The sequence below is a fragment of the Notothenia rossii genome (assembly GCF_949606895.1).
Source record: "Notothenia rossii genome assembly, chromosome: 10".
Classification (NCBI taxonomy): domain Eukaryota; kingdom Metazoa; phylum Chordata; class Actinopteri; order Perciformes; family Nototheniidae; genus Notothenia; species Notothenia rossii.
Window position 1 is genome coordinate 50,525,488 of NC_136908.1, and position 26,903 is coordinate 50,552,390.

Consider the following 26,903-nt stretch of genomic DNA (forward strand, 5'->3'; position numbering starts at 1 on the left):
TTTGTGCACTGGCTTTTGATGTTGACCATATTGTTGCGGATCACAAAAATAAAACCAATTCCTGAATTTGTCATTCACACGAAACCTCTGTTTCCATAGTATTAAAGTTTGTAAATGTAGCTTTTTGTAGCCGTAAGATTTTGTCCATGTAACAATAGAGCGTTGAAGTAGGTTTAGAGTAGAGACATAAGGAGTGGAAGAAAATGGGAATTGTAGAAGTGGGATTGAGAGGTCAATCGACCACAGCGGTGAAACCTCAAGTCCTTCCTGCACTCTCCAGCTGAGAGGATTCCCATTTCCTGTTTTTATATTCGCTACACTGTAGTATAGGAGTGTTCTCAAAAGACAAACCAATGACAAAATCTCCTCTTTGAGACTTACTTCCAAGGGGGAACATGTCAAAGGATTCTTGTACAGCTTTGGTGAAAACAACTTGACTGTAAAGACGAATTTCCCAGAAGGTTGCAAGCAATACCGTGAGACATAGACTTCCTCAGTAACTAAAATGTATCGTCCCCTGCTTTTCTTTGGTGAGCCACGATGAGTGTCTTACACAACCCGCTTTGAAATCTTGCGAATGAAAAATGGAGAATAATGATATATTGGATTTCATCAGCTGAAAAACTGCATGAGTTTGAGGTTGAAAATAACTTCAAGAGAAAAGGCAACAAGACAAGAACATGAAAGATAGTCAGAAGAAGAGTTGAAAAGTGAGTTGAAAGATAAAGAAAAATCAGGGAATTGTTTTGCTTTAAAGTTACACAATTCCTACTTATAATCTTGAAAATACTGTAAATTACATTTGTGTGACAGCTCTGTTAGTCACCCACAAGCTTCTTTTGTATGTTGGAGTCCCAGAAAATCTGTTTAATGCATTTCCTTCTTCCAAAAACATTTGCGAAGCTTTTAATTGATATCCATAGCGCTACTACAGTAGCTGTAAAGAAAACTGCCATAAATAATGACTTCCACCAACACTAGAACACACTACAAATAAAACAATTGAACCCAACAACAGTGCCATGTCAGCAGGTTAACTGGTGGAGCTCTGCCAAAACAAGGGTTTATTTATTAATGGTTTATACGAAGGGGACACATGCAATATTCATAGACAAAGTTAAAACAGCTATCCGATGCAAGTATCATAGTATTTATAGAAGATGTAAGTTTGAGACCTCCATCCTTAGTAAGGCTTTTATAAAACTAGATGATTAAAAAGTGAGGAAACAGGAAGGTTTTAAAGAAAAACATTTTAGGATTAAAGTTTAGAGTTAAAGTTAAAGAAATATTTAAAATAGCGAAATGGTCATGTGATCTTTAGCCGACCTATAGAGCTCAAAAGATGACATCCTAACCTAATTAAAGCAAAATCTTAATGCTTTCACAAACCTGCATATTCTGCAGCGAATACTCATGTTAGCGCTTCCATTCTGACATGCTGTCTTATTTTTTCCTTTATACAGTGCTGTTTACTTATAGCCCCCTAATGCACGTCCCTTCAGAAGCAGATGTTTTTATTTTTCTCCTCTGCACCAACATGTTGTTCCTTGAATCCCATTTTATTGACTGGTTGATATCCCATGCTCTGATGCATGTGCACGCACCCAGAAACACTCACTCACACTGTACACTTGACGAAAGCTCTCTAATGTTTCGGCGGTGACAAAACCGTGACAGCGTCCATTACGGCTCTCTGCCCACACATGTTGAGGAAATCAATACGCCTTCTTCGCTTCGCACTTCCTTTGTGAGGATCCAACTGTTATTCTGAGAGATTGCAGATATTAAAAGAAGCCAGTCACAACACACAGCATTATGTGCAGCGCTCAAATTGTCAAAGCTAAAGTAATCTCAAAAACCCGATGCAATCAAAAGCTCAAATGTGGTACTTGGAGAAACAACGATTCAGGTCTATGGTTCTAGGTTTTATGGGATTCATTTTTGAGGGAAAAAACCTACAAACATTGATATTCATGATGCTAATAACATGGATGTGTTGTAGAGTATGGCAGCAACCATACACCCAATTAGGTAGAGATATCTCTGGTTATGAAAGGTGTCAGAGTTGTGGAGCCCGGAGGGACCTTTCAGCTACTGAACGTTTGTACATGAAGTTGCATTGAGAGAAATAAAGCTTTTTTTCCACTAAACTTTCAGGAAAATCAGATCAGCGAAAGCTCTACGATTTGTCCTAAAAAATGTCCTATTTCCTCAAAGTATGTGGAGATACAGTGAAGCCTGCTCTTGATGCTCATATTACTTCTGGTCTCTCAGTAATCTGACTCCAAACCCAGAGGATGAGAGTAGACTTGCTTCAGCTGACAGTGGGGGTCTTTGGGGAGCTCTATAATACACTACAGTACACAGCTTCAGCTCCTTTAGAGGGCCTTGTCTCTGCAGCTTGTTATCAATGTGTATTTGACGCTGTCTGCCAGGCATGGTGACAACAGAGTATGCTAATGCTAACATGCCAGCATCTCCTCAGCGCTGCGGTCCCACAGTGATTCATCATGCGCTGCATATCTAATGTGCACCTCGGTGAGTAGCTGCAGCAGGGCAAATGTCTCTGGAGCTGGGCTACTCACAGCAACACAAATAGCTTGATATGACAACACTGTCATTGAATAAGAAATGTTATTGCTTTATTTTTTTGTGCATTTCATGATCCATATAATAAAAATATACATATTGTAATATAACAGTGCTGCTGAGTGATTGTTTAAGAGAAAGATTAAGTCAGTTACTAAGCATACATTCATGTTCATGCGGTAGCTGCTCCAAAAACATTGTTAATCAAATATATTTTTATTGTTAAAGAAAACGTTGCCGTTTCAAAATGATTTAGTGAGTCAGAATTATTTTATTAGTCCCGCAGAAGGAAATTTACAGTGTTAGAGAAAAGCACACATTAATAGAATTGCAACAAAGTGTTTATATTGCACATTTCAGGTTTATTGCACAAGATTGCAACAGTTGTACACCTACATTATTACCATGTTAGCATATTCAGTATGTTAGCATTTTGCTCAAAACACCGCCTTGCAATCAACAATATTCACTACATTTTTGCACGAGTCATGATGCAATGTAGAACAGTAAAAATAGTGTGTGCTGAACAAAGTGAGCAATATATTGTTACCACTAAATAATCAATCAACTGATGGTACAATTAGAATAATTACTGATCAATCAGTTGTGCAATAATAGTTACAGTCTTTGCTGATTTATTGTTATTGTTTTGGTCTTGATGAGACCAACAAATTCAATTCAACAAGAGGGACTTTGTTCTTTTAGACAGATTAGTTTTTTATATTAGTTTTTTCCAGCATGTCAGGACAGACCAGCGCAACCCTTCCCAAAGTAATTATCCGTCAAACGTCGGACCCTCCAGTTATGTTATGTTGGTGCTGAATGGTTTACATTTCTCAAACATGAAACAATTTATTCAAAGCAACAAGATCCTGCCTCTTTTGCGGGTCCCTCTCATTGCTCTGCACTGCTTTAGCAACAGTGTCTTACAGGATGAAGGTGCTGCAGCCCGATCCTCTTTACGTATGCACAAAAGGTCTCTCCTGCTCCTTGTTTGCAGCTCATTTGCAGTTTAAGTGGTTCTTTCACCATACAGGCTTGGAGCAAACTAATCTGTCACAAGCATACATGGTGTGCATGAGACATACAGTACACACACAGACACACACATGCAGGGGAAATGGAAATGTGTGATTTTCATACATATCCTCAGGTTAAGCCTCATCATGTGTGGCCTCATACTCCCACTATTATTTCTCGGGGTCATCGCTAAGTGTTTCATGTGCTTTCGCACAACAGCTGCGGCTGAATGGGGAATTCTTATCAGTCCTCAACAAGGCCTCTCAAAGCATTTCCACAATAAATGCATATTTAATCTGCAGATTCTTCTCAAATCCCCAATCTACATATCGTCATCTGATATACAGTGGGGGAAAAAAGTATTAAGTCAGCCACAGGGGCGGAACTAGACAAATATTCATGGGGTGGCAAGAGGGTGGCAGGAGAATTTCAGGGGTGGCAACCCCTGGCAGAAGTATATGCTGATTTAATCGCAGTCATATCAATCAATGTTAACTTGGAAAGGCACAATATTGATATTTTAAATCAATAACATTAGGTGACATTATTGTGGCACATTAGTAAAGCCTTAAATATAAATACATATAAGGTGGCACACATAATTTAATGAATTTTAAGTGAATGAGTTGGTTTAACTCTTAGACCAGCAGGGGTACCAAATATGCAGACTGCTGCAATAAGTACATTAATTAACTGTCTCATCGATGTGTGTCTGTATGAATATGATAATATTAACAATCATATTATTCCAATCAGCTGTCAATCACTGTTATGATTCACATATTCAGTGTTATTATTAAATAAACTATATTTTTTGGAGGAGTTAATGATGAACGTTCCTCAAGATGCTTGCTCACCCTCCTTCAAATTTGAAAGACCAGTAATTACTATCATAATTCAAAAGAATCAAAGGAACAGTTCAGCGCCCCACAACTTCATTGCAAACAGTTACAACCTTGACTTTATATCAGAAAGAACAAACATTAAAGAAATGACTAACTGCATCAATTAGGGTTAAAAAAAACGTGTATTCAGCTAAAACATATACATCGCTGCAGTTATTATCCAGTGGAAAGTCCTTACCTACTGGCCTAGTTAAATCAAAGTGGTTTCTTTTTTTTGGCTGGGCAGTGAAGTTTTACACACCGTCGTATTTGACTTTCTCAGGACTTGAAACTTTTTTTTGGTGGCAGACCCCCACAAAGAAGAAAAATATATTTACACATGTAAGGTCATCTTCTTAAACAGTTTATTATTCTCATCGACTCATCCGTGAGCAGAGCATCAAGTTGGCATGCCTATAACAGCTGAATGTGGCGATTACCATCTTGATCAGCAAAACGCTGAGTACAGCCAAACTTGACAGGCTCTTCTCTGTCATAGTATAGCGCAAACAGTTGCGGCGCCAGAGTATTTGTGTTGGGTAATCTATGGTAGGGCTAACCCATACAGTGGTGGGGCTCAAGTCAGTATTTGCAATGTAATTACATACCCTTGACAGTGAAACGCCACGCGTGAGGTTTAGATTATTTCCCTGTCTCAATCCAAATTGAACTGTATGAAATAAAAATGAACTGTATGAAATAAAAAGGCACTTGTCTTATATTAAATAAAAAAGGCGACCTGGAGCCAATCCTGCAATTTCCCCACAGGTGAAAGAGTTGACATGCTGAAACCCCAACCCCTGCAGGGGGGTCTGGGGGGATTTTCCCCCAGGAGATTTTTTGAAATACTAACATAAAATATACATTCTGGTATTCTCTTGAGAAGAAAAATAAATAAATCTATTACTCCACGACATATTTAAAAAAAATGAATGCCATTTTAGTTTTGTTACTTTGTTCTGAAAGCTGAACCTGCTGCTCCTCACAGAGAGGAGAGGGAAGGGGCTGTGTGAATTACTTTACCTTGTGGATAAGGGTGGATAGCCCCCATTGTTCTGTGTGTCAAAATGAAAGACAGCCCGCACACACCTATCAATCATCAAACCGTGGGGTCTTATTTATATAGAGATGTACTACAGCAAAAGTATTCTCCGTCGGGACTTCCTGTAACAACACCACGCCGTTATCGTGATTCTGATTGGCCAGAAGACATTATCAAAGATGTTCTATTTAGAAGATGATCACTACGTGACAAAAGTTTTCAAAACCGTTTCTAGTCTTCGGTATTTCCAGACAAGTGGCTATTGAAATCAATCTTAATAACTGCTGTCTGTGCAATTTACTCCGCGCAAGTTGGCAGACTTTATTTTGCTTACTTTAACATCATCGTTCATGGTGGGGCTAAGCCATTTATTGGTATGGCTGTAGCCTACCCCCACCATACCCTGACCGCAAATACCTCATTCCTTCTGTCTACTTGTATCCGAAATGCTTCTCGTTTTGCGCTGTCCTCCCGTTCAAATGAAATCGCCACCAATCATATTTCCAAGCTCGCGCCAAGGGGGGGGAGGGGTTACAAGGCTCGCGTCTTGTGCTGCATTCACTTGCACTCGGACATTAGAGATTTTCTCTCATAAATGTCCTATGAACCACAACTTTTCTTTCAAAACAAAGCTGCCAACTGGTGTGGCAGCTGGGGTGGCAAGGCATTTTTCTGAGGTGGCAGCTGCCACCCCGTGCCACCCCGTAGAACCGCCACTGGTCAGCCACCAATTGTGCAAGTTCTCCCACTTAAAAAGATGAGAGAGGCCTGTAATTTTCATCCTAGGTACACCTCAACTATGAGAGACAAAATGAGTTCTTGGCTTGGACATTTTGTTGGTTTGAGTCATTTGAGCTCGGATTCTAGTAAGGACAAAAAGTAACACGTATCTTAGGAAGATATGAACTTCATCTTGGTGAAGTTGATGCTGAATTCACTATTTAGTAGATAATCATGTGAATCTTTATCTTTGCACTACGGTCTGTCTGCTGAGCCTACCTATTATATATATATATATATATATATATATATATATATATATATATATATATATATATATACAGTGGGGCAAAACATATTTAGTCAGCCATCAATTGTGCAAGTTCTCCCCCTTAAAAAGATGAGAGAGGCCTGTAATTTTCATCCTAGGTACACCTCAACTATGAGAGACAAAATGAGAAAAAAAAAATCCAGAAAATCACATTGTCTGATTTTTAAAGAATTTATTTACAAATTATGGTGGAAAATAAGTATTTGGTAACCTACAAATAAACAAGATTTCTGGCTCTCACAGACCTGTAAATTCTTCTTTAAGAGCCTCCTCTTTCCTCCACTTGTTAACTGTATTAATGGCACCTGTTTGAACTCGCTGTCAGTATAAAAGACACCTGTCCACAACCTCAAACAGTCACACTCCAAACTCCACTATGGCCAAGACCAAAGAGCTGTCAAAGGACACCAGAAACAAAATTGTAGACCTGCACCAGGCTCGGAAGACTGAATCTGCAAATAGGTAAGCAGCTTGGTGTGAAGAAATCAACTGTGGGAGCAATTATTAGAAAATGGAAGACATACAAGACCACTGATAATCTCCCTCGATCTGGGGCTCCACGCAAGATCTCACCCCGTGGGGTCAAAATGATCACAAGAACGGTGAGCAAAAATCCCATAACCACACGGGGGGACCTAGTCAATGACCTGAATAGAGCTGGGACCAAAGTAACAAAGGCTACCATCAGTAACACACTACGCCGCCAGGGACTCAAATCCTGCAGTGCCAGACGTGTCCCCCTGCTTAAGCCAGTACATGTCCAGGCCCGTCTGAAGTTTGCTAGAGAGCATTTAGATGATCTAGAAGAAGATTGGGAGAATGTCATACGGTCAGATGAAACCAAAATATAACTTTTTTGGTAAAAACTCAACTAGACGTGTTTGGAGGAGAAAGAATGCTGAGTTGCATCCAAAGAACATCGTACCTACTGTGAAACATGGGGGTGGAAACATCATGCTTTGGGGCTGTTTTTCTGCAAAGGGACCAGGACGACTGATCCGTGTAAAGGAAAGAATGAATGGGGCCATGTATCGTGAGATTTTGAGTGACAACCTCCTTCCATCAGCAAGGGCATTGAAGATGAAACGTGGCTGGGTCTTTCAGCATGACAATAGCCCCATTCACACCGCAGGACTTTCCCTGGTACTTTGGTTCTTTAGCTCCGTTAGTACCAATAATGTCGCGTTCACACCGCCGGGACTACTCAGTGCCGGGAACTCTTTTGGCAATTTTCAGTCCCTGCTAGAGAGGTGGTACGAACCTGGTGATAAAAGACTGCCAATTTCTATTCTATTTCTATTGGCTGGGCGAATTGCAAACCATGCCCCGTTAGACTCTGAATTTGTTTTGTTAGGCCACCTTTTTTTTCCTCGCTACAAAACCACATCCACACCTGAGCGAGTAGTTTTTTTGTAATTTAAAGCAGTTATGACCACACGTACTACAACACCGGCGCGGTGGAATGATGAGGAAGTGTCGGCGCTTCTGGCAATTTACTCTGAGGACGGGATGCAGCAGCTTCTACAGAAAGCAGTTCCCAAATCCAAATGTTTTGAGCGATGTTCGCAAAAGCTACTTGAGCGGAGTGATGCCGTTATTGTTATGTCTTGACTGTGCAATAAAACAAACAAACTGGCGAAGCTTTATTTATTGTGTCCCACCCCAAATTTGCAGAATAGAAGAATGTGAGAGCAGACAGGTGTCGGTGGTTGAATTTATCTACAATGTTGCAACCTTGTGCAGCAAGGGCAGGGGCAGAAACACAAGTCTTACACACATAAACACAAGTAATTTATCATGTCATTTGTTTTAGATAAATAAGGAAAAAACACCAAACAACGGTTAATGTCCTTTAACAAAATCAGCCTGAAGGGATAATATATAATAAATACATAAAGATAAAGTCCATTGTTATAATGGGGTATTTTATTTGTAAATGACCCTTATAACCCAGCCTCATGGTGCACATGATTCTTTGCTTGGACATTTTGTTGGTTTGAGTCATTTGAGCTCAGATTCTAGTAGGGACATAAAGTAACATGTATCTTAGGAAGATATGAACTTCATCTTGGTGAAGTTGATGCTGAATTCACTATTTAGTAGATAATCATGTGACACTTTATCTTTGCACTACGGTCTGTCTGCTGAGCCTACCTATTATATATATATATATATATATACAGTGGGGCAAAAAAATATTTAGTCAGCCATCAATTGTGCAAGTTCTCCCACTTAAAAAGATGAGAGAGGCCTGTAATTTTCATCCTAGGTATACCTCAACTATGAGAGACAAAGTGAGAGAAAAAAAAAATCCAGAAAATCACATTGTCTGATTTTTAAAGACTTTATTTGCAAATTATGTTGGAAAATAAGTATTTGGTCAATAACAAAAGTTCATCTCAATACTTTGTTATATACCCTTTGTTGGCAATGACAGAGGTCAAACGTTTTCTGTAAGTCTTCACAAGGTTTTCACACACTGTTGCTGGTATTTTGGCCCATTCCTCCATGCAGATCTCCTCTAGAGCAGTGATGTTTTGGGGCTGTCGCTGGGCAACACAGACTTTCAACTCCCTCCAAAGATTTTCTATGGGGTTGAGATCTGGAGACTGGCTAGGCCACTCCAGGACCTTGAAATGCTTCTTACGAAGCCACTCCTTCATTGCCCGGGCGGTGTGTTTGGGATCATTGTCATGCTGAAAGACCCAGCCATGTTTCATCTTCAATGCCCTTGCTGATGGAAGGGGGTTGTCACTCAAAATCTCACGATACATGGCCCCATTCATTCTTTCCTTTACACGGATCAGTCGTCCTGGTCTAGTTGAGTTTTTACCAAAACGTTCTATTTTGGTTTCATCTGACCATATGACATTCTCCCAATCCTCTTCTGGATCATCTAAATGCCCTCTAGCAAACTTCAGACGGGCCTGGACATGTACTGGCTTAAGCAGGGGGACACGTCTGGCACTGCAGGATTTGAGTCCCTGGCGGCGTAGTGTGTTACTGATGGTAGCCTTTGTTACTTTGGTCCCAGCTCTCTGCAGGTCATTGACTAGGTCCCCCCGTGTGGTTCTGGGATTTTTGCTAACCGTTCTTGTGATCATTTTGACCCCACGGGGTGAGATCTTGCGTGGAGCCCCAGATCGAGGGAGATTATCAGTGGTCTTGTATGTCTTCCATTTTCTAATAATTGCTCCCACAGTTGATTTCTTCACACCAAGCTGCTTACCTATTGCAGATTCAGTCTTCCCAGCCTGGTGCAGGTCTACAATTTTGTTTCTGGTGTCCTTTGACAGCTCTTTGGTCTTGGCCATAGTGGAGTTTGGAGTGTGACTGTTTGGGGTTGTGGACAGGTGTCTTTTATACTGATAACGAGTTCAAACATGTGCCATTAATACAGTTAACAAGTGGAGGACAGAGGAGGCTCTTAAAGAAGAAGTTACAGGTCTGTGAGAGCCAGAAATCTTGTTTGTTTGTAGGTGACCAAATACTTATTTTCCACCATAATTTGCAAATAAATTATTTAAAAATCAGACAATGTGATTTTCTGGATTTCTTTTTCTCATTCTGTCTCTCATAGTTGAGGTATACCTAGGATGAAAATTACAGGCCTCTCTCATCTTTTTAAGTGGGAGAACTTGCACAATTGGTGGCTGACTAAATACTTTTTTGCCCCACTGCATCTGTCGAAGGCTGTTGCTTGCCTTTATAGATTAGGACCGCAACCTGATCAAACACAGACTTTCAAACCAAAAATCAATTTGTGTGAGCCCTTTGATTGATGAAAAAGGACTGTGTGTTTCTCTTCTTTAGGGATTTAGATGGAGAGAGGGATGCATCTGAGGAGACATGCAGACATGACACACACACATACACACACACACACACACACACACACACACACACACACACACACACACACACACACACACACACTTTCTCAGGTGTTGGTTTAATGAACACATTTTCTGCATTTGCACAAACTGCCTCACTGGGACCATGTGAATAAGCACTTTGATTAAATATGAATTAGAAATATTTAATTTTTTCTTTGATCGGAAGTTCAAACGGCTTTTTAATTCGTTGAACAATTACCTGTTTTAATGAATGGGAAACAATTCTTAAACAGTATTGGTCTCTTGACTCAGATATGAATGCGTTGGCAGCTTTGTGAATGCTGAAAGACAAACAGTAGTGGATCAGAGATGGAAAACACACAGAGGATTGAGAGGCTCCAGCCAATGAGCACTTAGCAGCTGTAGGCCATGCCCACTGCACATCTGTACAGTGACGTCAGAGTTCAGAGCACTGCAGCACAGGGGCAGCTCCCTTTATGTGACGGACGTGCAGGAGGGCTTAGTCGCCCCTGATGGCACAGATCCTGCACGTCCACAGTCATATGTAGAAGTGCTGCAGCGGAACAGTGAACAGAGGAGGTATCAGTGGGCGAGAATCAATTGGTCCTTTAAATGACAAACTTCTCTGATAATAATACCTCAAATTTTTCCCAGTGTTACGTTGGCAATTTTGTTTTTTTTCTTATCTTTGTCACTGCAAGTCTGGGAAAATTGATCACTTTGATTGATTTTTCAGGAACACAACAGCGTCATTTTTTGTATTTATTTGTTTCCTTACCATTCCAGACAGCTATTGGTTTTTATTCTCTGTATTGATGGTGTGACAAGACATGGTGACAACAGAGCATGCTAATTCTAACATGTCACCATCTTTTCAACGCTGTGCTCCCATATGCTCTGATGAAGATGCAGAACAACGGGAAAGGCAATTATTGACCCTTTTGAGGTTGTTAACTATTCATTTGCAAACGAGCAAAACTGAATGTACAGTATAGCACATTTTATTCCAAGTGAAAGCATAATGTGCAGAAGTTGCAACCAAAAACACTAAGATTTCATAAAGATAAAAAAAAAACATAAAAAAGTGAAGTTTATCATATACAAATGAATTGAAAATAAATAAAAGTATGTAAAAAAACAACAATTGAGCAATATAAAAATATTAAAACAGTAAGTGAAAAACTATAAAGTATACAAAATATATATAAAGAAATACAGCAAAATAACACTGCACTGCAAAAAATACAGTTTATTTTTTTATTTTTAGAAGGATTTTTGTCGAACACGATGAGGCTTTGAGCATTAAAGCTAGAGATGGTTTCAACCGTTGTATTGGCACGTCATTGCTGAGGTTTTACCCAGTGTGAGCTTGAGGAGCAGTCTGAATTATTTTCCGGTCAGGAGTGCAGCCTCAGCTCTGCTAAACGGGATCTGCTGCTCCACAGCTGGAGATGCTGTTAACCTGCGATGTAAAGAGCAAATACTTTGAAGTCTTAAAGAGTCCCAAATCCCTCCGAGTGGTGTGAGGCTGTGAGTTCAACACTCAGCCTAATGAAACTCACTGAGCTGTGTCTAACAATGCAACACCAGGCCCCAACACGTACCGTTCACTGTAGGTCGTTCCCATAGTGATACACTACATTTGATATCGAGAGAAAAGATACATACTTAGCTTTTGATCCAATTGTCACATTCCAGCCCCTCAAGATGTTAACTCAAATGCCTGCACCCAGTTCAATGAGACCAAATAAATAATTAAAGTTTTATTTTTCTCGAAATGGCTGGCTTGGTCAGAAAATTGGATTAAACCATTCAGCAAATGTGAATTACTCTCACAAACATGCCACTTAGCGAGAGCAAATTGGATGAAAAGTGGAGAAGTCTGTTAAAGTATAAATGTTTCTTCAAATGTCAAAGATAAAAGCTGCTTCTAGTCAATGCGCTTGGCCTAAATTTGATGAAGGAGTTGTATTTTATAGAAAACGTAAAGTGCGTCAGCAAAAAAGAAAATCAATACAGGCCTATACTGCATGGGAACATGGCAGGTCTGTGGAAAGCTCCTGAGGCGAGAGGAAATGTTTCAGAGACAGCTCGATAATAGATGGCAGTCTGAGAGTTGCTGCTGGGAAGAAGACATACCTGTGCTTCCTGACTTTAAAATAAGGTACTTTTGTAAAAGACTAATAAAACAGTGCGTTATTAAATTAGTCTACTCCTCACTCAAAAACGATGCATCAAAGTGGTCAAAAGAGATTGTTTCAACTAAGTCAGATTGGCTGAAATTCCAGCATTGGTCTCTAACCATACACATATATACAGTATAATCTTTCATTTTGTGACCGACAGTAGATTTAGTCCAGCAAGCACCTCATGAAGCAAAGGGATTTGTCACAATAATGTCTCTTTCCTCCCACACCAAACCATCTTTCACACTGTGTGTATTAGACAGTGATAACTACTCATCTTGTTCCACAGAGAAAATTGCCACAGTTAAAGAATTTGATCATCCATCTCCTGCTCCAATCAATACTCAGCTACACTGCAAAAAAAATCACACCTATTACAACATTATAGAAATAATAATCCAGTATGAACAGCTAAAATCTATGTTTTTCTCCAGTAGGGGTAGAAGGAGCAGCACTGGCTCATATCCCATGCCAATATTATATTTTCTAAAATAATTTAATGTCCAGAATTGAGATATAACGCCTTATTTATTTATTTTATTTTATTTTATTTATTTTATTTTTTACCACACAGACACTACATCATATTGTATTACATGTCATTATAGGTGACACTTTAATCCAAAGCAATTTACATACAATTCAATACTGTAGACACACTACGGAAGCAATTTGGGATTAAGTGTCTCCAAGGATATTGGGGATGGGAATCGAACCGATGACCCTCTGATTATTGATAGAGGCGATTTGTCCCCAGAGCTCCTGTTGCCCCACTTGACCACAAATGGAGAAAAACTGAATTAACACACAGATTTCTCTAACCTGTTCCAAGAATGACTTTAAATGACTCAACGGCACATTTTACAGTGCTGGGCTGCAGCGTGCTGTTGGCTGTGCAGGGTGCTGATGCTCCGCCTGATTATTGGTGAAGCCGGGGGAGGAGGGAGGCGATAATCCCCGCGCAGACGGAACAATCCGAGCCGCTACCAGAGCTGCGTGCAGCGAGCGTGAGGACACCATGGAGCCGCTGTCTCTCCGCGGGGTTTCCTCTCCGGGCAAACGGCTGGAAGGACACACAGAATAGTCACCTGCATGCGAGAGGGGGGACGCGCGAAGAACACCCGAGATTTGTCTCGTTTTCACGGATTTCTTTCCATCAGCGTTGCGCACCTTGAACCGGAGCTCTCCACCATCTGATGCCGGGAGCGCAGCATCGGGTCACGGGCTGATCCGAGAGCTCACCTCGGGCTTTTTTCCCCGTCTTCTCCGAATCACGATTGGCTGAATTTAAAAAAACTGCATCTGCTGTGGATTGTTTTCCCAACTATAAGGAATATGATTTTCTCAGACATGAGTACGGGGACCAACTCCCCGAAGGTGCACCCACCGAATGGGACGAGGTTCTACACATTCCAGGCAAGTTAGCTGTGTGTGACCCATAACTCAGAGCTGATGTTTTTATGCTCAAAATGTTTTCTTATCCTGGCTGCTCTTAGTTGTTGCTATGTGGCTTTTATTGTGGCACATTTAGAGCTTTTGGCATGTATTGCATTGTCTGCAGGGCAGTGAGTGTTGGGTGTTTCCTATCTTCGTGTGCAGACTGACTTCCTCTGACTCCCATAAATCCAAATTTGTCACGACTTTGTGTTGGATTTGCAATGCACTCCACTATTGTTTTGTATTTGAGGTGGATAAAGACAGTTTTGGCACAGAAAGGAATATTCCTTTTTATAATGTTTTATTGTACAAAGTGAAAGCAAAGTGGAACATATGAACAATCAGCCATAAAGAATCCACACAAATACATATATTTCACAAAAGAGATACTTAAGAAAATAAAAAATGCAGAAGAATTTCCATTGTTCACAGTTCAGCTTGTTAAATAAAACATCTGAGGGCGAAATTGTGAATTCAGAATTCATTTTCATACTGAATAATGATTTTCAATTATTCAAGCTGAATCTCACCAGCTGCTTAGCTATATTTGAAGTGTGCTCTATTTCTATTATCTTCCTCCTGTTTCTAAAGAGAAATACACACACATGTGCACAGTGTACTAAGCATGTATAGCTCTGACCAAAGTCCATGCAAGGCAATGATGCATTGTCAAAGAATATTGATCAAGTGTGTGTGTGTCCTGCACTTTCTGTTTTTACTGTGGGTGGAAGGAAATGTTTCTGGAAGAGAGATTTTGCCTTTTTTCCCAGCAACCTGCTTTTTTACAGACAGGGGAAAAAAGGTGATGTTAGCATTTTTGCATCCAGGTGCAGTCAGCGTAAGTTCAGAAGCTGCTGCTTTACTGAAGAGGAGTGGAAAGGGGGGTCTGTGGGTTGCTTTTTGAGCTGTAGTGCTGATGGGAGCTCGGATGTGATGTTTTTGTAAAAATACACCTGCCTCATCAGTCTAATCACAATGTGGTTCAGCAGCAGAGCAGAGTGTCTCATCCCTACTTAAGTGTAATTCCCTTTTATACCTTACATTTGTTTTGCCAGTTCAGTAATTCTTTCTACAAAGAAAAGCCAGAGGCTGCAGAAGCCCCATAAGACACAATATCATTACCTCTGCCTCTTAAATCACTCCATCCAATATCATGTTCTTCCGCCCTCTGACTGCACAGAGACTGTGGCTGTCGCATTTGAAGTTTTCCCCTCTCAGTGTATGGGTTTTCATTAACCTCCCTTTGCCTTTTCATGTCGTATCATTAGTAAATAAATGTTCCCCGGGGGCTCGTACCTGTTGCAAGAACCTCCTCTGATATCACAAAATCAAAAGTGTCCTAGCTCACATATTATAGTCCCAGGAAATCCCCATACAAAAAATCAGGTTTGGGCTGCTTCAATACACATAAATCACACTTCATTTTCTTCCACCCTTGAGGTAATATACCATTTATCATGCTTGGTGAGGTAATCATCGTGCATCACTACATTAAGTATACGCCAAATCAAGGCGTTCTCAGTTCAGCCTGTTTGAACACAGCTCCTGTCAGATTGTTTACCAACTCTTAATGATATTCATTTGATCTGATTGCCCTTCCTCATTTGCAATTATAAACCGTTCGGGGCAAATTGAATTAAATTGCAAAATAGGTGTCTTTTGAAGCCTCAGCGGCTTCATCAGGGTGATGAAGTTATTGACTTCCTTTAGTATGCACTGCCAGACTCTGCAAACATGTACCCAGAAGTGTCAGAGATCTCACTCTGCCACACTGCTGTGACTACAGTTTCTGCGTCTCGCTCCAACTCCCAACTCTCCTAATGACATTTGGAGCCAATCGAGATGGCACATTAACATGGAGCATAGACAGGAGGAGGCTAAAATTGTGTTTTCCTCTATGCTTACCTGAAGAAAAGGGCATCACGTTACAATTCATTTGAATGGTAACAGGTGATAAAGCTACACAATGTCAACCAATCATGTGTTTTGGTTTAAACCTGTTCCATTCCGTCCAAAATATTGGCTATTTCCTAGTGATATTAAACAACATAACCAGGGGTGGGAGAAGTTTATTTATCATTTATATTAGTAACATTCTGAATCTGTGATTCAACTATATAATATTGGCTTCCAAGATGTAGTGGAGTAGACGAAGCATTCTCAAATCAAAATAACAAGTACATGTACTACATTACATTCCACCACTGGACATGCTATGCTAGCAGCTCTGTAGCCTAGCTACAGTAAGGCACATAAGTGGTTTCGGTTACACAATTATGCTTGATCCAATTAATCCAGCAGTTGTAGACCTTTCAACGGACATCAAACTCTTGATGGCTGTAGAAGAAAAGTCAGTAGGGTCCATCCTTTGGGGACCATGAATGTCTGTTCAAAATGCCACAGCAATCCATCCATTGGTTGGATATTTCAGCCTGGAGCAAAGACGTGGAATGACAGTCCGACATTGCCATAGGAAGTCGTGAAATTTGTGATAACAGCTCCTTTATTTCCGCATTGTGACAAGGTGGCAAGAAGGAATGAGGTCCATGATTGTGCGTGTGTCTTTGTGTGTGTGTATTCCCTGTGTTGGAGTGACATTCAATGAGATGTCTCTCATGGTGAGCTGGCAGTGCTCTGAACCCACTGGACCATATTATTAGTGTGTTCACAGCCAAGTCTTAAACACAAGTTTCTAAATTCCAAGAGATATGTTGGATGCACCAGCCATTGTAAAAAAAACAGGGAAAAGTCCATGTTGTGTCTTTATCAAGCTACACTTCAGAGAGTTGTTCTGGTAAAAAGCAATTTGAGGAACAGTGTGCACAATGTTTCTGCTCCCTGGGCGATTGTTTGCTGAGATGAATGCAGTTCTGGAGCTTTTTTAGTGATAAGCTCACCGAGTGTCAATGTTCAAACACCTACAATCCACTGCTGTGAGTCAAACCCCAGAGAGAGTTGCTTTGTGAAATCTCCAAACAGCATCTTTGAATGCTGGAGTATTAGTTGCTTTCTCCACGTCCTTGTATTTAATATCCCTTTGTCAGGGTTGAGCAACCTGAAAAACGAGATATGATTGTTGCCCAGTATTTGTCCTTGGTTGTCAAATTAGCGGCGCTGCGTGTAATTAGTCTCTTCAGCTGCAATCTCTTTCCCCTAAAGACGTCTCCTCCTTCCTCTCTGTCTAACATGCATTGTGTTGCACATGGGCAATGCAGCCTGTCACCTCTAGTAAAAGAAGGTACTATTTCAGTGACTGTAGTTTATTGAATGAAAGTGGATAACAAGAATGAGGTGACTTTGTCTACCTAATGTAATCAGTGCTGAGATGTCACGCCAGCTAACTTCCAGACACATTGTCAAACATTTAACTTGTCCCACTTGACTTTTTGTACAGACGTGGAGAGGAAGGACATGTGATGGTTCTCACTGCTGCCCTCAAAAGAAATGTAAACTGGCATTTTGGTAGTTTATGGCCGCGTTTTCACAGGTGGACTTTGAGCCTATGTTTGGGGTCGGATTCGTCTAAGAGCATCAGTCAAATCAAATCAAACCTTATGTATATAGCAAAAAGCTGACTCGAAGTCCTTCACAAACCAAACACAATGTACAATACAATCTACCCTTCCCCAGGTATAAACGGAGTATCACATAGCTTTGTGATTGGACATAATACCTAATACCAATCTCAGGACTAATAAAATATATAAAAAACATAAAATACAATTCGAGTACTTTTTGTAACATGGCCACAGCCAAAGCCAGCGCCTCTTAATCAAATAATTGCAGTGTTCCTTTCCTGACACTGAGGATTTGTATCCTGTGTTTGACAGAAAAGACCCTTGACAGGCGGTCCCACACTGATTAATAGTGCTACTTCTTATTGAACTTGGTGCTCACCTCTACATAGGGACACTCCCACTGAGGCTAGGGTTAAACTTTGGTTGTACGCTACTTAAGCCTAGCAGTATCAGGCACACTCTTATTATGCGCTACATTTTCAGATGCATAAATCACACAATCTCACAACTTCACAGCCACAACACTCTCCTAAGCCCGATAAGGCTGTTGGTGCAGAGAAAGTGTGCGAGACAGGATAACTCATCAGGTGACACCAGGCTGCAGTTTGACTGACAAGTAACAACAATTTTTTTTCATGGCGAACGCCTGAATACAGTATAGCTTAGTGTTTGGATCATGAAAATAACAGAATTGTCTTGCTTTTGTTAAAAAAAGCTCAAACAAGTAATTAATCAGTTAGTTGTACATAATGGTTAACTAATCTGATCATAATTTACCTGTTATTTCCAAGGAAAATGCAAAATAATACAAAAATAACTGGTTCCTGCTACTCAAATGTGATTATTTTCATTGCTTTAAATGGAATATATCAATAGTGGGATTGAACAATGTTACAAATGAGGAAGATAATCTCTAGAGCCGGCCCTATACATGATTGAGAGTTGCAGCCCTTGTGACATTTTAATGCATTTCCTTTCATCTTTACTGGACTTCCTGTATTAGTGACCTCTCACTCTCTACTGCATGTCAACACTTCATCTTGGAAATCCCCATTTGTGCAGCGTGATGATGTTCTGAATGCAGAGCCCCGCCCCCTGAGGATCTCTGCACATGTATCAAAGCACACTGCAGTTACTCCTCTGGTCACATGACCCCAGGACAGTGCAGGAGAAAAACATGTGGAAGCTTTGTTAGAGCTTTCCCCTTGTTGTAAGCTGTGCCTCTTTAGCTGGACTATATCTGTTTTGTGTGTCACATTGTGAATACAGATGTATCCACGGCAACATGTAATTATGAATCAAAACGCACAAAGAAGCTAACAGAGAAAAGGCACCGAGGCGTGAACTACACAAAAAATCTCCCTTGTCACTCAAGCATAGAGCAGAAACACAGTATTACACACAGCTGTGGGAGCGAGCTTATCCCCCCAGCTGTCTCACCCAGCGCCCTGTCTCACACACTCCCCCCTCCCTTCTTAGCGTGCCCTGCCCTCCCTGTGTCATGTGATCGGGGACAGTTGTCGCAACAACAAAAGGTGGCTCCATGCAAATGAGCACAAACACGACAAATTGATACCCGTACGGCAGACTGGAGTCGAGGTGCTTGACCCTTTATCTATTACACTGCCACTCAGTAATTGCTTACACATGCCCCCCCCCCTGACACCCTATCACACACACAATCACACACACACGGCCCTCCCTTCGGTGTGTATTTCTGCTGCTGGTCTCCCGAGTGCTGCTCGTAACTCGTACGTGTGTGTTGGCAGCGTTTGCCCTATTTTCTTGGTCTTTTTTTAATCAGCCCTCGTGCATTTAAAATCTGTCCGGGGCAGATGGGGAGGGGAGTTTGACCCACTTTGATGGATTCCACACCGATTAAAAGGATGAGTGAGCTTTCGAAAGCAAGAGGCCCCTGTGTGTGTGTGTGTGTGTGTGTGTGTGTGTGTGTGTGTGTGTGTGTGTGTGTGTGTGTGTGTGTGTGTGTGTGTGTGTGTGTGTGTGTGTGTGTGTGTGTGTGTGTGTGTGTGTGTGTGTGTGTGTGTGTGTGTGTGTGTGTGTGTGTGTGTGTGTGTGTGTGTGTGTGTGTGTGACCAAGGGAGAGGAATAGTAGCCTGTGTGTTTGTGTACCAGTAATGTGCATGTGTTACTGTTAAGCCTGTATCTCCTACTGTAGGTAGCAGCTCTAAAAATACCTCCAGGGATTTGTGAATTTGCAAACCTATAATTATTAGAGAAATCCTCAGAGAAAGGTTAATTAATAAATGCTTTTGGCAAATCTCACGTACTTATTGTAACGGTGGAAAGGACTCTGTTTCCTTGAGATTTTCTATTGTAAGGCACAGATGTTGAATTGTTAAAGTTAATGACACTCAACAATTGCTTTTCTTGTTACTAAAACTAACCAATTGCCTTAGGGCAGGTGTGTCCAAAGTAAACTACGGCCCGGGTGCCAAATGTCCATTTTGAATTGGCCCTCAGCAGATTCAAAAAGTATAATGGAACATGTTTGTGTGTCCACTTTTTAAATCAATTCACTCAAACAAGTTTTAATTGCGAACATTTTATTTACATAACAAGCTTTAAAGATACCCTTCATAATTCCCCTTATTATAAGCAATCTGAGGCTTCTGTTTAAGGCAGGGGTGTCCAAACTACGGGCCGGGGGCCAAATGCGGCCCGCGGACCATTTTGAATCGGCCCTCACTCAGCAAATTAAAAAAGTATAATGACTTAAGTGTAATAAACTTTTGCTTGTCTTATATTTTACTTCTTAAATATATATGTTCAAATATATTACACAGTGTTCATGTGTTAATAGGCCCAATTTTCTAATACATTCAGTCAAGTAAAGTTGAAAACAATGTCCAACAAATCTAAATTGATAAGAAAAAAGCCCAATAACACATTTTCATAACAACCTTGAAATATACCCTTCATATTTCCTCTTATTATAAGAAATATGAAGCTTCTGTTTTAAGGAATGAGCTGCTAACAAAATTAATAAAACCCTCTGGAGACCTGTGAGCAGTTTTCTTCTTAAAGCATTTTCAAGTATCAAGAATAATTGATCTACATTGGATTGACTTTTCCAACTCATAACAGAACTTATGAGGCAATATACCTCTAGCGAGTGGCCCAGCCCTTCTTATATTTTTCTGTATGTGGCCCTCGATGAGCTGACAAAACTTTTTGTAACAAAATAAATGAATCTCCATGGAGAGCTGTTGTGTAGGCTGTTTGTTTCTTAAAGCATATTCAAGTATCAAGCATCATTTACCTACAGCTGATTGATTTTGCTAACTTAACTCATGAGGCAGCATACCTCACCTCTAGTGATCCCATTGTATCTGGCCCTCAGTGAAAAAGTGTGGACAGCTCTGCTTTAGGGAGATTGCTTTCTAATACCATGAAAGATAGAAGTACTAAGGATACCATACAGACTTAAATCCTTTGAGGAAAATCCCTGCAGCGGGTTGAACTTCCAAGCAGTCACTAGCAGAAATGTACACAGTTGAAAATGGTATGGAAAAGTATCCCTACATTTTTTTCCATTTGTTTAGTAGTATGGACTTTCTATTTAAACTTAAGTCGATAAAATTATCAACAAATGACATGAAAAGACCCAAACTAACATATCATGTGGTCGACCCTAATCCATAATGCTGATGAGCTTTTTGAGAGTTTGGGTTCGGCTATTTTTATAATATCAGTAAGTCAAAACCCATTTTTACAGATTTATGTTCAGTAAGAACAAAAAGCCTCAGTGCTCAAAGCCACAGACAGGGAAGCAAAGTCTAAAAAGTACCAAGAGAACAAACTCCATGTTGGTTTTAATCTTTTCAGGGGATTTGTTGATACCAAAGAAATATTAAAAGAATATTTCCAGCCTTATCTTTGAATCTCGTCCTCTCCGTATGACACATCCTTTAATCTCTGTGTGTAATGTCAGCCATTGTTAGCACATGCTGAACAGTCAATCTTCTGCAGAGCTGGTACACTTGCACATTGTCACACTCAAGCACAGCACAGATCCCACAGAGATTTTAAAGTGCACACACAGGCCGAGCCACTCACTTCAATAGACTCTAGTGTGCCAACAACCTCTCTTCATTGACGCAATTATGGTGTAACCCTGAGCCTGTCTTACGAAAGCAGTCTGATCTCATTCGTCCAACAAAGGGGACTTTAAAGGTAGACTTTTTTGTGTGTGGCTTGACAGAATACAAAGCTAGGAATATTTCATTTTCTTTTCCAGGGTTGTATCAAAGAAGGATGAATGTGTCTTCAAAGCACTTTGAATTGTTGCGTACAAAAAAGTGCTATATAAATAAACTTGCCTTGCCTTACTTCATGTGTGTTTTGTCAAATAACATTGTGAGGGTGTCATCGATCTTTGATCCGGGGTGTTTTAAGGTGAGGTGGATCAAAGAAAATAGGGTTACATTTTATTAGGACAGATGGAGCCTCAAGAGAACTTTCGACCTGTTTTTTATAAAGAAAAGGTGCCAGTGCTGAGAATTACAGCCACCTTTACAAAGTATTCTTAGTAGATACTGGCTATGTGGCTGGGTTAGGATACTGGCAGGTTAAAGCCAGATAGTATAGTGGTAAATGATGGCTAGTGATAAAACTGGTCCTACCTCAGGGAAGGAAGGAAGGAACACACAACGCTATGTGTGGAGAAAAAAAGGCACATCACACCAACATCAAAACCTCATCCCAACTGTGAAGTAAGGTGGAGGGAGCATCATGGTTTGGGGCTGCTTTGCTGCCTCAGGGCCTGGACAGATTGCCATCATTGACGGAAAAATGAATTCTCAAGTTTATCAAGACATTTTGCTGGAGAACTTAAGGCCATCTGTCCACCAATTGAAGCTCAACAGAAGATGGGTGATGCAACAGGACAACGACCCAAAGCACAGAAGTAAATCAACAACAGAATGGCTTCAACAGAAGAAAATAGGCCTTCTGGAGTGGCCCAGTCAGAGTCCTGACCTCAACCCAATTGAGATGCTGTGGCATGACCTCAAGAGAGCGATTCACACCAGACATCCCAAGAATATTGCTGAACTGAAACAGTTTTGTAAAGAGGAATGGTCCAAAATTCCTCCTGACCGTTGTGCAGGTCTGATATGCAACTATAAGAAATGTTTGGTTGAGGTTATTGCTACCAAAGGAGGGTCAACCAGTTATTAAATCCAAGGGTTCACATTTTTCCACCCTGCACTGTGAATGTTTACATGGTGTCTTCAATAAAAACATATAATTGTTTTTGTGGTTTTAGCTTAAGCAGACTGTGTTTGTCTATTGTTGTGACTTAGATGAAGATCAGAACACATTTTATGACCAATTTATGCAGAAATCCAGGAAGTTCCAAAGGGTTCACATTTTTCTTGCAACTGTATATGTTCCCATCTGGGGTCACAGCACCACCACAGTCAGCATATTTATCACTGCTGCTACATCCCATACAGCCCCACCCAGGTTCTACTTTTCGTACTGAAGAAAGGGGGAGTCAGTAGCCTGATAATTAAACTGAATTCACCATTTGAACTGCCATTTTGTTTCTCCTATTTCTGACAATGTGTTTATGTTAGCTTGTTATAAAGAGGTGTTATTGTGTTTCACTTCCCCCTTACCATTCAACAGCTATGGCTTTCCACCCGATGCTTTTTACAATTTAAATGGAAGATTCAAAGATTCAAAAGCTTCGTGTTCACATGCACAAAAGCTACAGCGTAGTTGTTGGCAATACAAAATCAAGTCACCTCCAACAGTGCAACATCTAATATACATAAGAGATAAAGTAGTGGAAGGTACTCAATGGTGTTAGGTAAATAAACATTCTACATGCAAAATAGATAAACCGAATGTCCATATTAATAATGTTGAGTGGAATAATGGTGATTATTGTCATAATATATACATATGTGAACTGTAAACACTGATTCTGTAAACATGAGTAAGTAAAGACATCACAGCTATGCAGGAAGATTACATTAACACTTATGTGATTGGTGGACTGTCTCTGGGTACAACACCAGACATATTTGAATTGCTAAGACAATCAGAGATGTGTAGAGCAAATGAAGAGGGCTATAATAAGGGGGGGGGGGTGTAGCACCTGCCACAGATTGTGACACTGTGTGAATCAATGGAAATGGCATGTGTTTCCTATAGTCTGTGCATTTGAATTTAAACCGATCATTTCCACTTTTACATTGAGTACAAGTGCGAGACTTAGTGTCCTTTTGGGTTCGTGCTCCATTGATGTTCAGACAGTGTTAAAGATGACTAAGCTTTTATTTTATTCAGAGTGAAAGGATGCCATGATGAAATGAGGGAGAGTCAGTTACTGTGTCATTTGTATCCTCTCACTTCCACTTTAGTGGCCATTGTACCATCTAATTCCATTCAACTGTCCAACCATACATATCATCTCTTAGACTTGGCTGATTTCCAGTTGTTCCTCACTTTTTTCCCATCAGGGAGGATGGCAATTCCCTGTCTGTGTTACTGAATCTCAAAATACCTATTACATAAGGCACTTCATGGCTGTTGAACTTTATATCTCACAAGTGCTCCGTAATTGGTGTAGTGGGGGATGTCTTGTGCCTTTTACATTTACTATGTGTCTTTGTCTTACAACCCCCACTCCCTCTCAGATCATAACACGCATTTCAATTTGTTTCACCGACCAATCACTGTTTTATTAAAGGGCATAACACAGTCTATTTGGTGGCTGTGTTTTCAAACTGCTTTCAGAGTACCCATTCATCTAAAGCCTCTCTACAGCCTGCTGTTTTGTTTAAAACATCTCACCCACACGGTCTCTTTGCAGCATTATGTTTTCCCCACAGTCGATATGAGGCGATACAATACGCGGTGGGCGGCCTTTGTGAATAGTGCAATTGCATTAAAATCTTTAGTTCAATTACAGCAGCTTTGGTCGCCTCCTCTTTTACTGCTGCCCCTTCTGTTTATATGTGCGCTGATTACGGCAACAACATTACACTTATCCTCCTTTACTTCTCAGTTAAACTGGAATGGTTACGAATGGAGGTTCGGCCTGCTAAACAACATTGCTGCGGTTTAAAGTTGTGTGATTGGTCATCTTCCTGATCCATCTTATTCCTACATTGTGTGGTGATCTCTCTGCAGTGACCTTTACCATAGATTGCAATGTGCAGCCCTGCAGTCAATAGACACATTACAGTCAGTCTACTTAATTAGCAAGACATGTCAAAGAAAGTGAAACATCTCTCTAAGAAAGATAGCCAATGCATGGCTATTACATCCCCTGACCTTTGACACCCCCAGCATCCATAACCAAGCCCACAAAAGATAACAGGTTTTCCTGTAGGCATGCATTCCTACATGATAGACTTTGAATGCATATATTGTGGAAAGAATAATGAGTATTGATTTGTGTATGTCACACTAAATAGAAGCCCATTGCAAAGGGATGTAGTAAAAAAAAAAACCTGGTTGTAAAGTTAATGCTCGTAGTTTAAGTGCATCTTTTTACATGAGGTGTTTCAGCCTGTATCACATGTGTATTCTGTTAACACAAACTGCATTTAAAACAGAGAGAAGCTGTCTTGGTTTAGCCCATAGGTCTGTATTCCCGTTGCTATCTCCACCCCTCTCATCATGCACTGAAATGAAACCCTCTAAAATCATTAACATCCGCTCGCGGGTTCACATGGGATACACTGCCCCGGTTCATCCAGCAGCAACACACACTCCCCTGCTGAGACGACACCACCTCAGCACCTAATGTTCTTCCATAAAGGCTTGTTCACAGAGGGCTACCGGCGAGCATCTGTGTGTAGGAAAACCAACAGAGACCTTAATTATCTGAGATCTACACAGCTCTCATTCTCACCCGCTATGATTTGAGCTTCTTGCCCAAACTTTGGAGCCCAGAACTTTTCCTTCAGGGAGGATGATTTGTGCCTCAACCCCTGCAGGTGAGCTGGGTAGCCTCTAGACATTCAGGATATTTAATGAAAGAGTATAATATCTCAGCCGGTAGATAGAGCACTAGGGAGGTCCTGAGTCAGTTCACCAGGGGCACAGCAATTAACTTGGGAAGACATTGAGACACAGATTTATTTCTTGGAGTTAGATCATCTCTTTCCTCCGCTTCTTTAATCAAATGATATTGGCTGCTATGTAAGCACACTGCTGGTTATGTTTGCTGATTCTCACCCAAATGACTTTCCCAGCTTTCAAATTATGCTAATAAAAGCAAGTTTTCAGTTGGTCATTATGGAATGCCTTGCGGCTTGCATCCATATTTTCGCACTGTGGAGTCTGTAACAAGTCATGAACCTCATGTAGTTTGCCCGGTGCAGCAGCTGCTAAGACCCACTATATAAAATGGTAATTTCATCATCATATTGTACGATGATTGTTTTAGCTTTTGTGGTTAGGTTAGGTTCAAATAAATATGTTGGTAACCGTATAATTGGCTCATCAACCTGTTCTCATTTCCATCTTGTCACTTACAAATGCTCGTCAGGACCCATGTGGCGTAATTTTTAACTCAGTCTGTTTTGACAGTTACTCGCTAGTTATACTCCTCACATTGACCACCAAAATATTCCCACATACAGTATAAACAATCTGGTATCATTTCCAGTTATTTCAATAATGAACTGTAAAGCGGTTGCCCGGTCACAGAGGCTGAGTGTGAGGCACAAGTGCCCCTCTTCCCATCCATTAAAAAGCCTCTTTGTATTCAGAGGTTGATCGCACGCTGCACGCTGTAGCTATTGAGTTTCCCTATCAGTAGTTTAAGGGCTTGGAGTCAGCTGTTTGAATGTATGACAGCAGGGAGCACCACGTTTGACAGACTCAAGGTTTTCTGACACACTTGCTGTCTAACTAAAGGAGAAATGTGTGGTTAAGAACCTCTTCTACCAGACTTGAGCGAAAGGCTTTAAAAACTGTCTTCTTTAAGTTGAATGCTTGCAGCTATTCAGGATAAAGAGAACTCAGTGTAGAACATTTACCAGAAAGACTGTTAAACTATACATTTACATAATGCAGAGAAGTCTAGATTGCAATAATCAATCTAATGCATTCTTTTTGGGAGAGTTAATTACAGCCAAATAAAATAATGTATTCTTTACGGAGGGTTCTCAAAGATCATTTATTATAAACATTGAGTAGTCTTGCCTTTTTTGTATTATAAAGCCTGTGTTGGTGCTATAGTAATAAGAAAGAAGAAAAATGCTCACAGCTGAGCCGATACACAGAAACTGTGCCTCTAGATAAGCTCTTTTGTAAGGTTTTAATGTCACAACTG

At 40.5% G+C, this 26,903-nt stretch overlaps 1 protein-coding gene across 11 annotated transcripts in view; it reads left to right on the forward strand.

The window, feature by feature from the left end:
- The window catches only part of ppfia2 (PTPRF interacting protein alpha 2), a 172,587-nt gene that overhangs the window by 56,769 nt on the left and 88,915 nt on the right, over positions 1-26,903 (forward strand). Inside the window, exon 1 of one of the 11 annotated variants that reach the window (XM_079653372.1) lies at positions 13,372-14,045. The exons of 9 other annotated variants lie outside the window; for them this stretch is intronic. In XM_079653372.1, coding sequence (XP_079509498.1) covers positions 13,965-14,045 — 81 coding nt within the window. In that variant the 5' untranslated portion in view covers positions 13,372-13,964. Of the gene's footprint in view, positions 1-13,371; positions 14,046-26,903 lie in introns of those variants that run through there. One more of the 11 variants, XM_079653379.1, reaches the window with a different exon arrangement.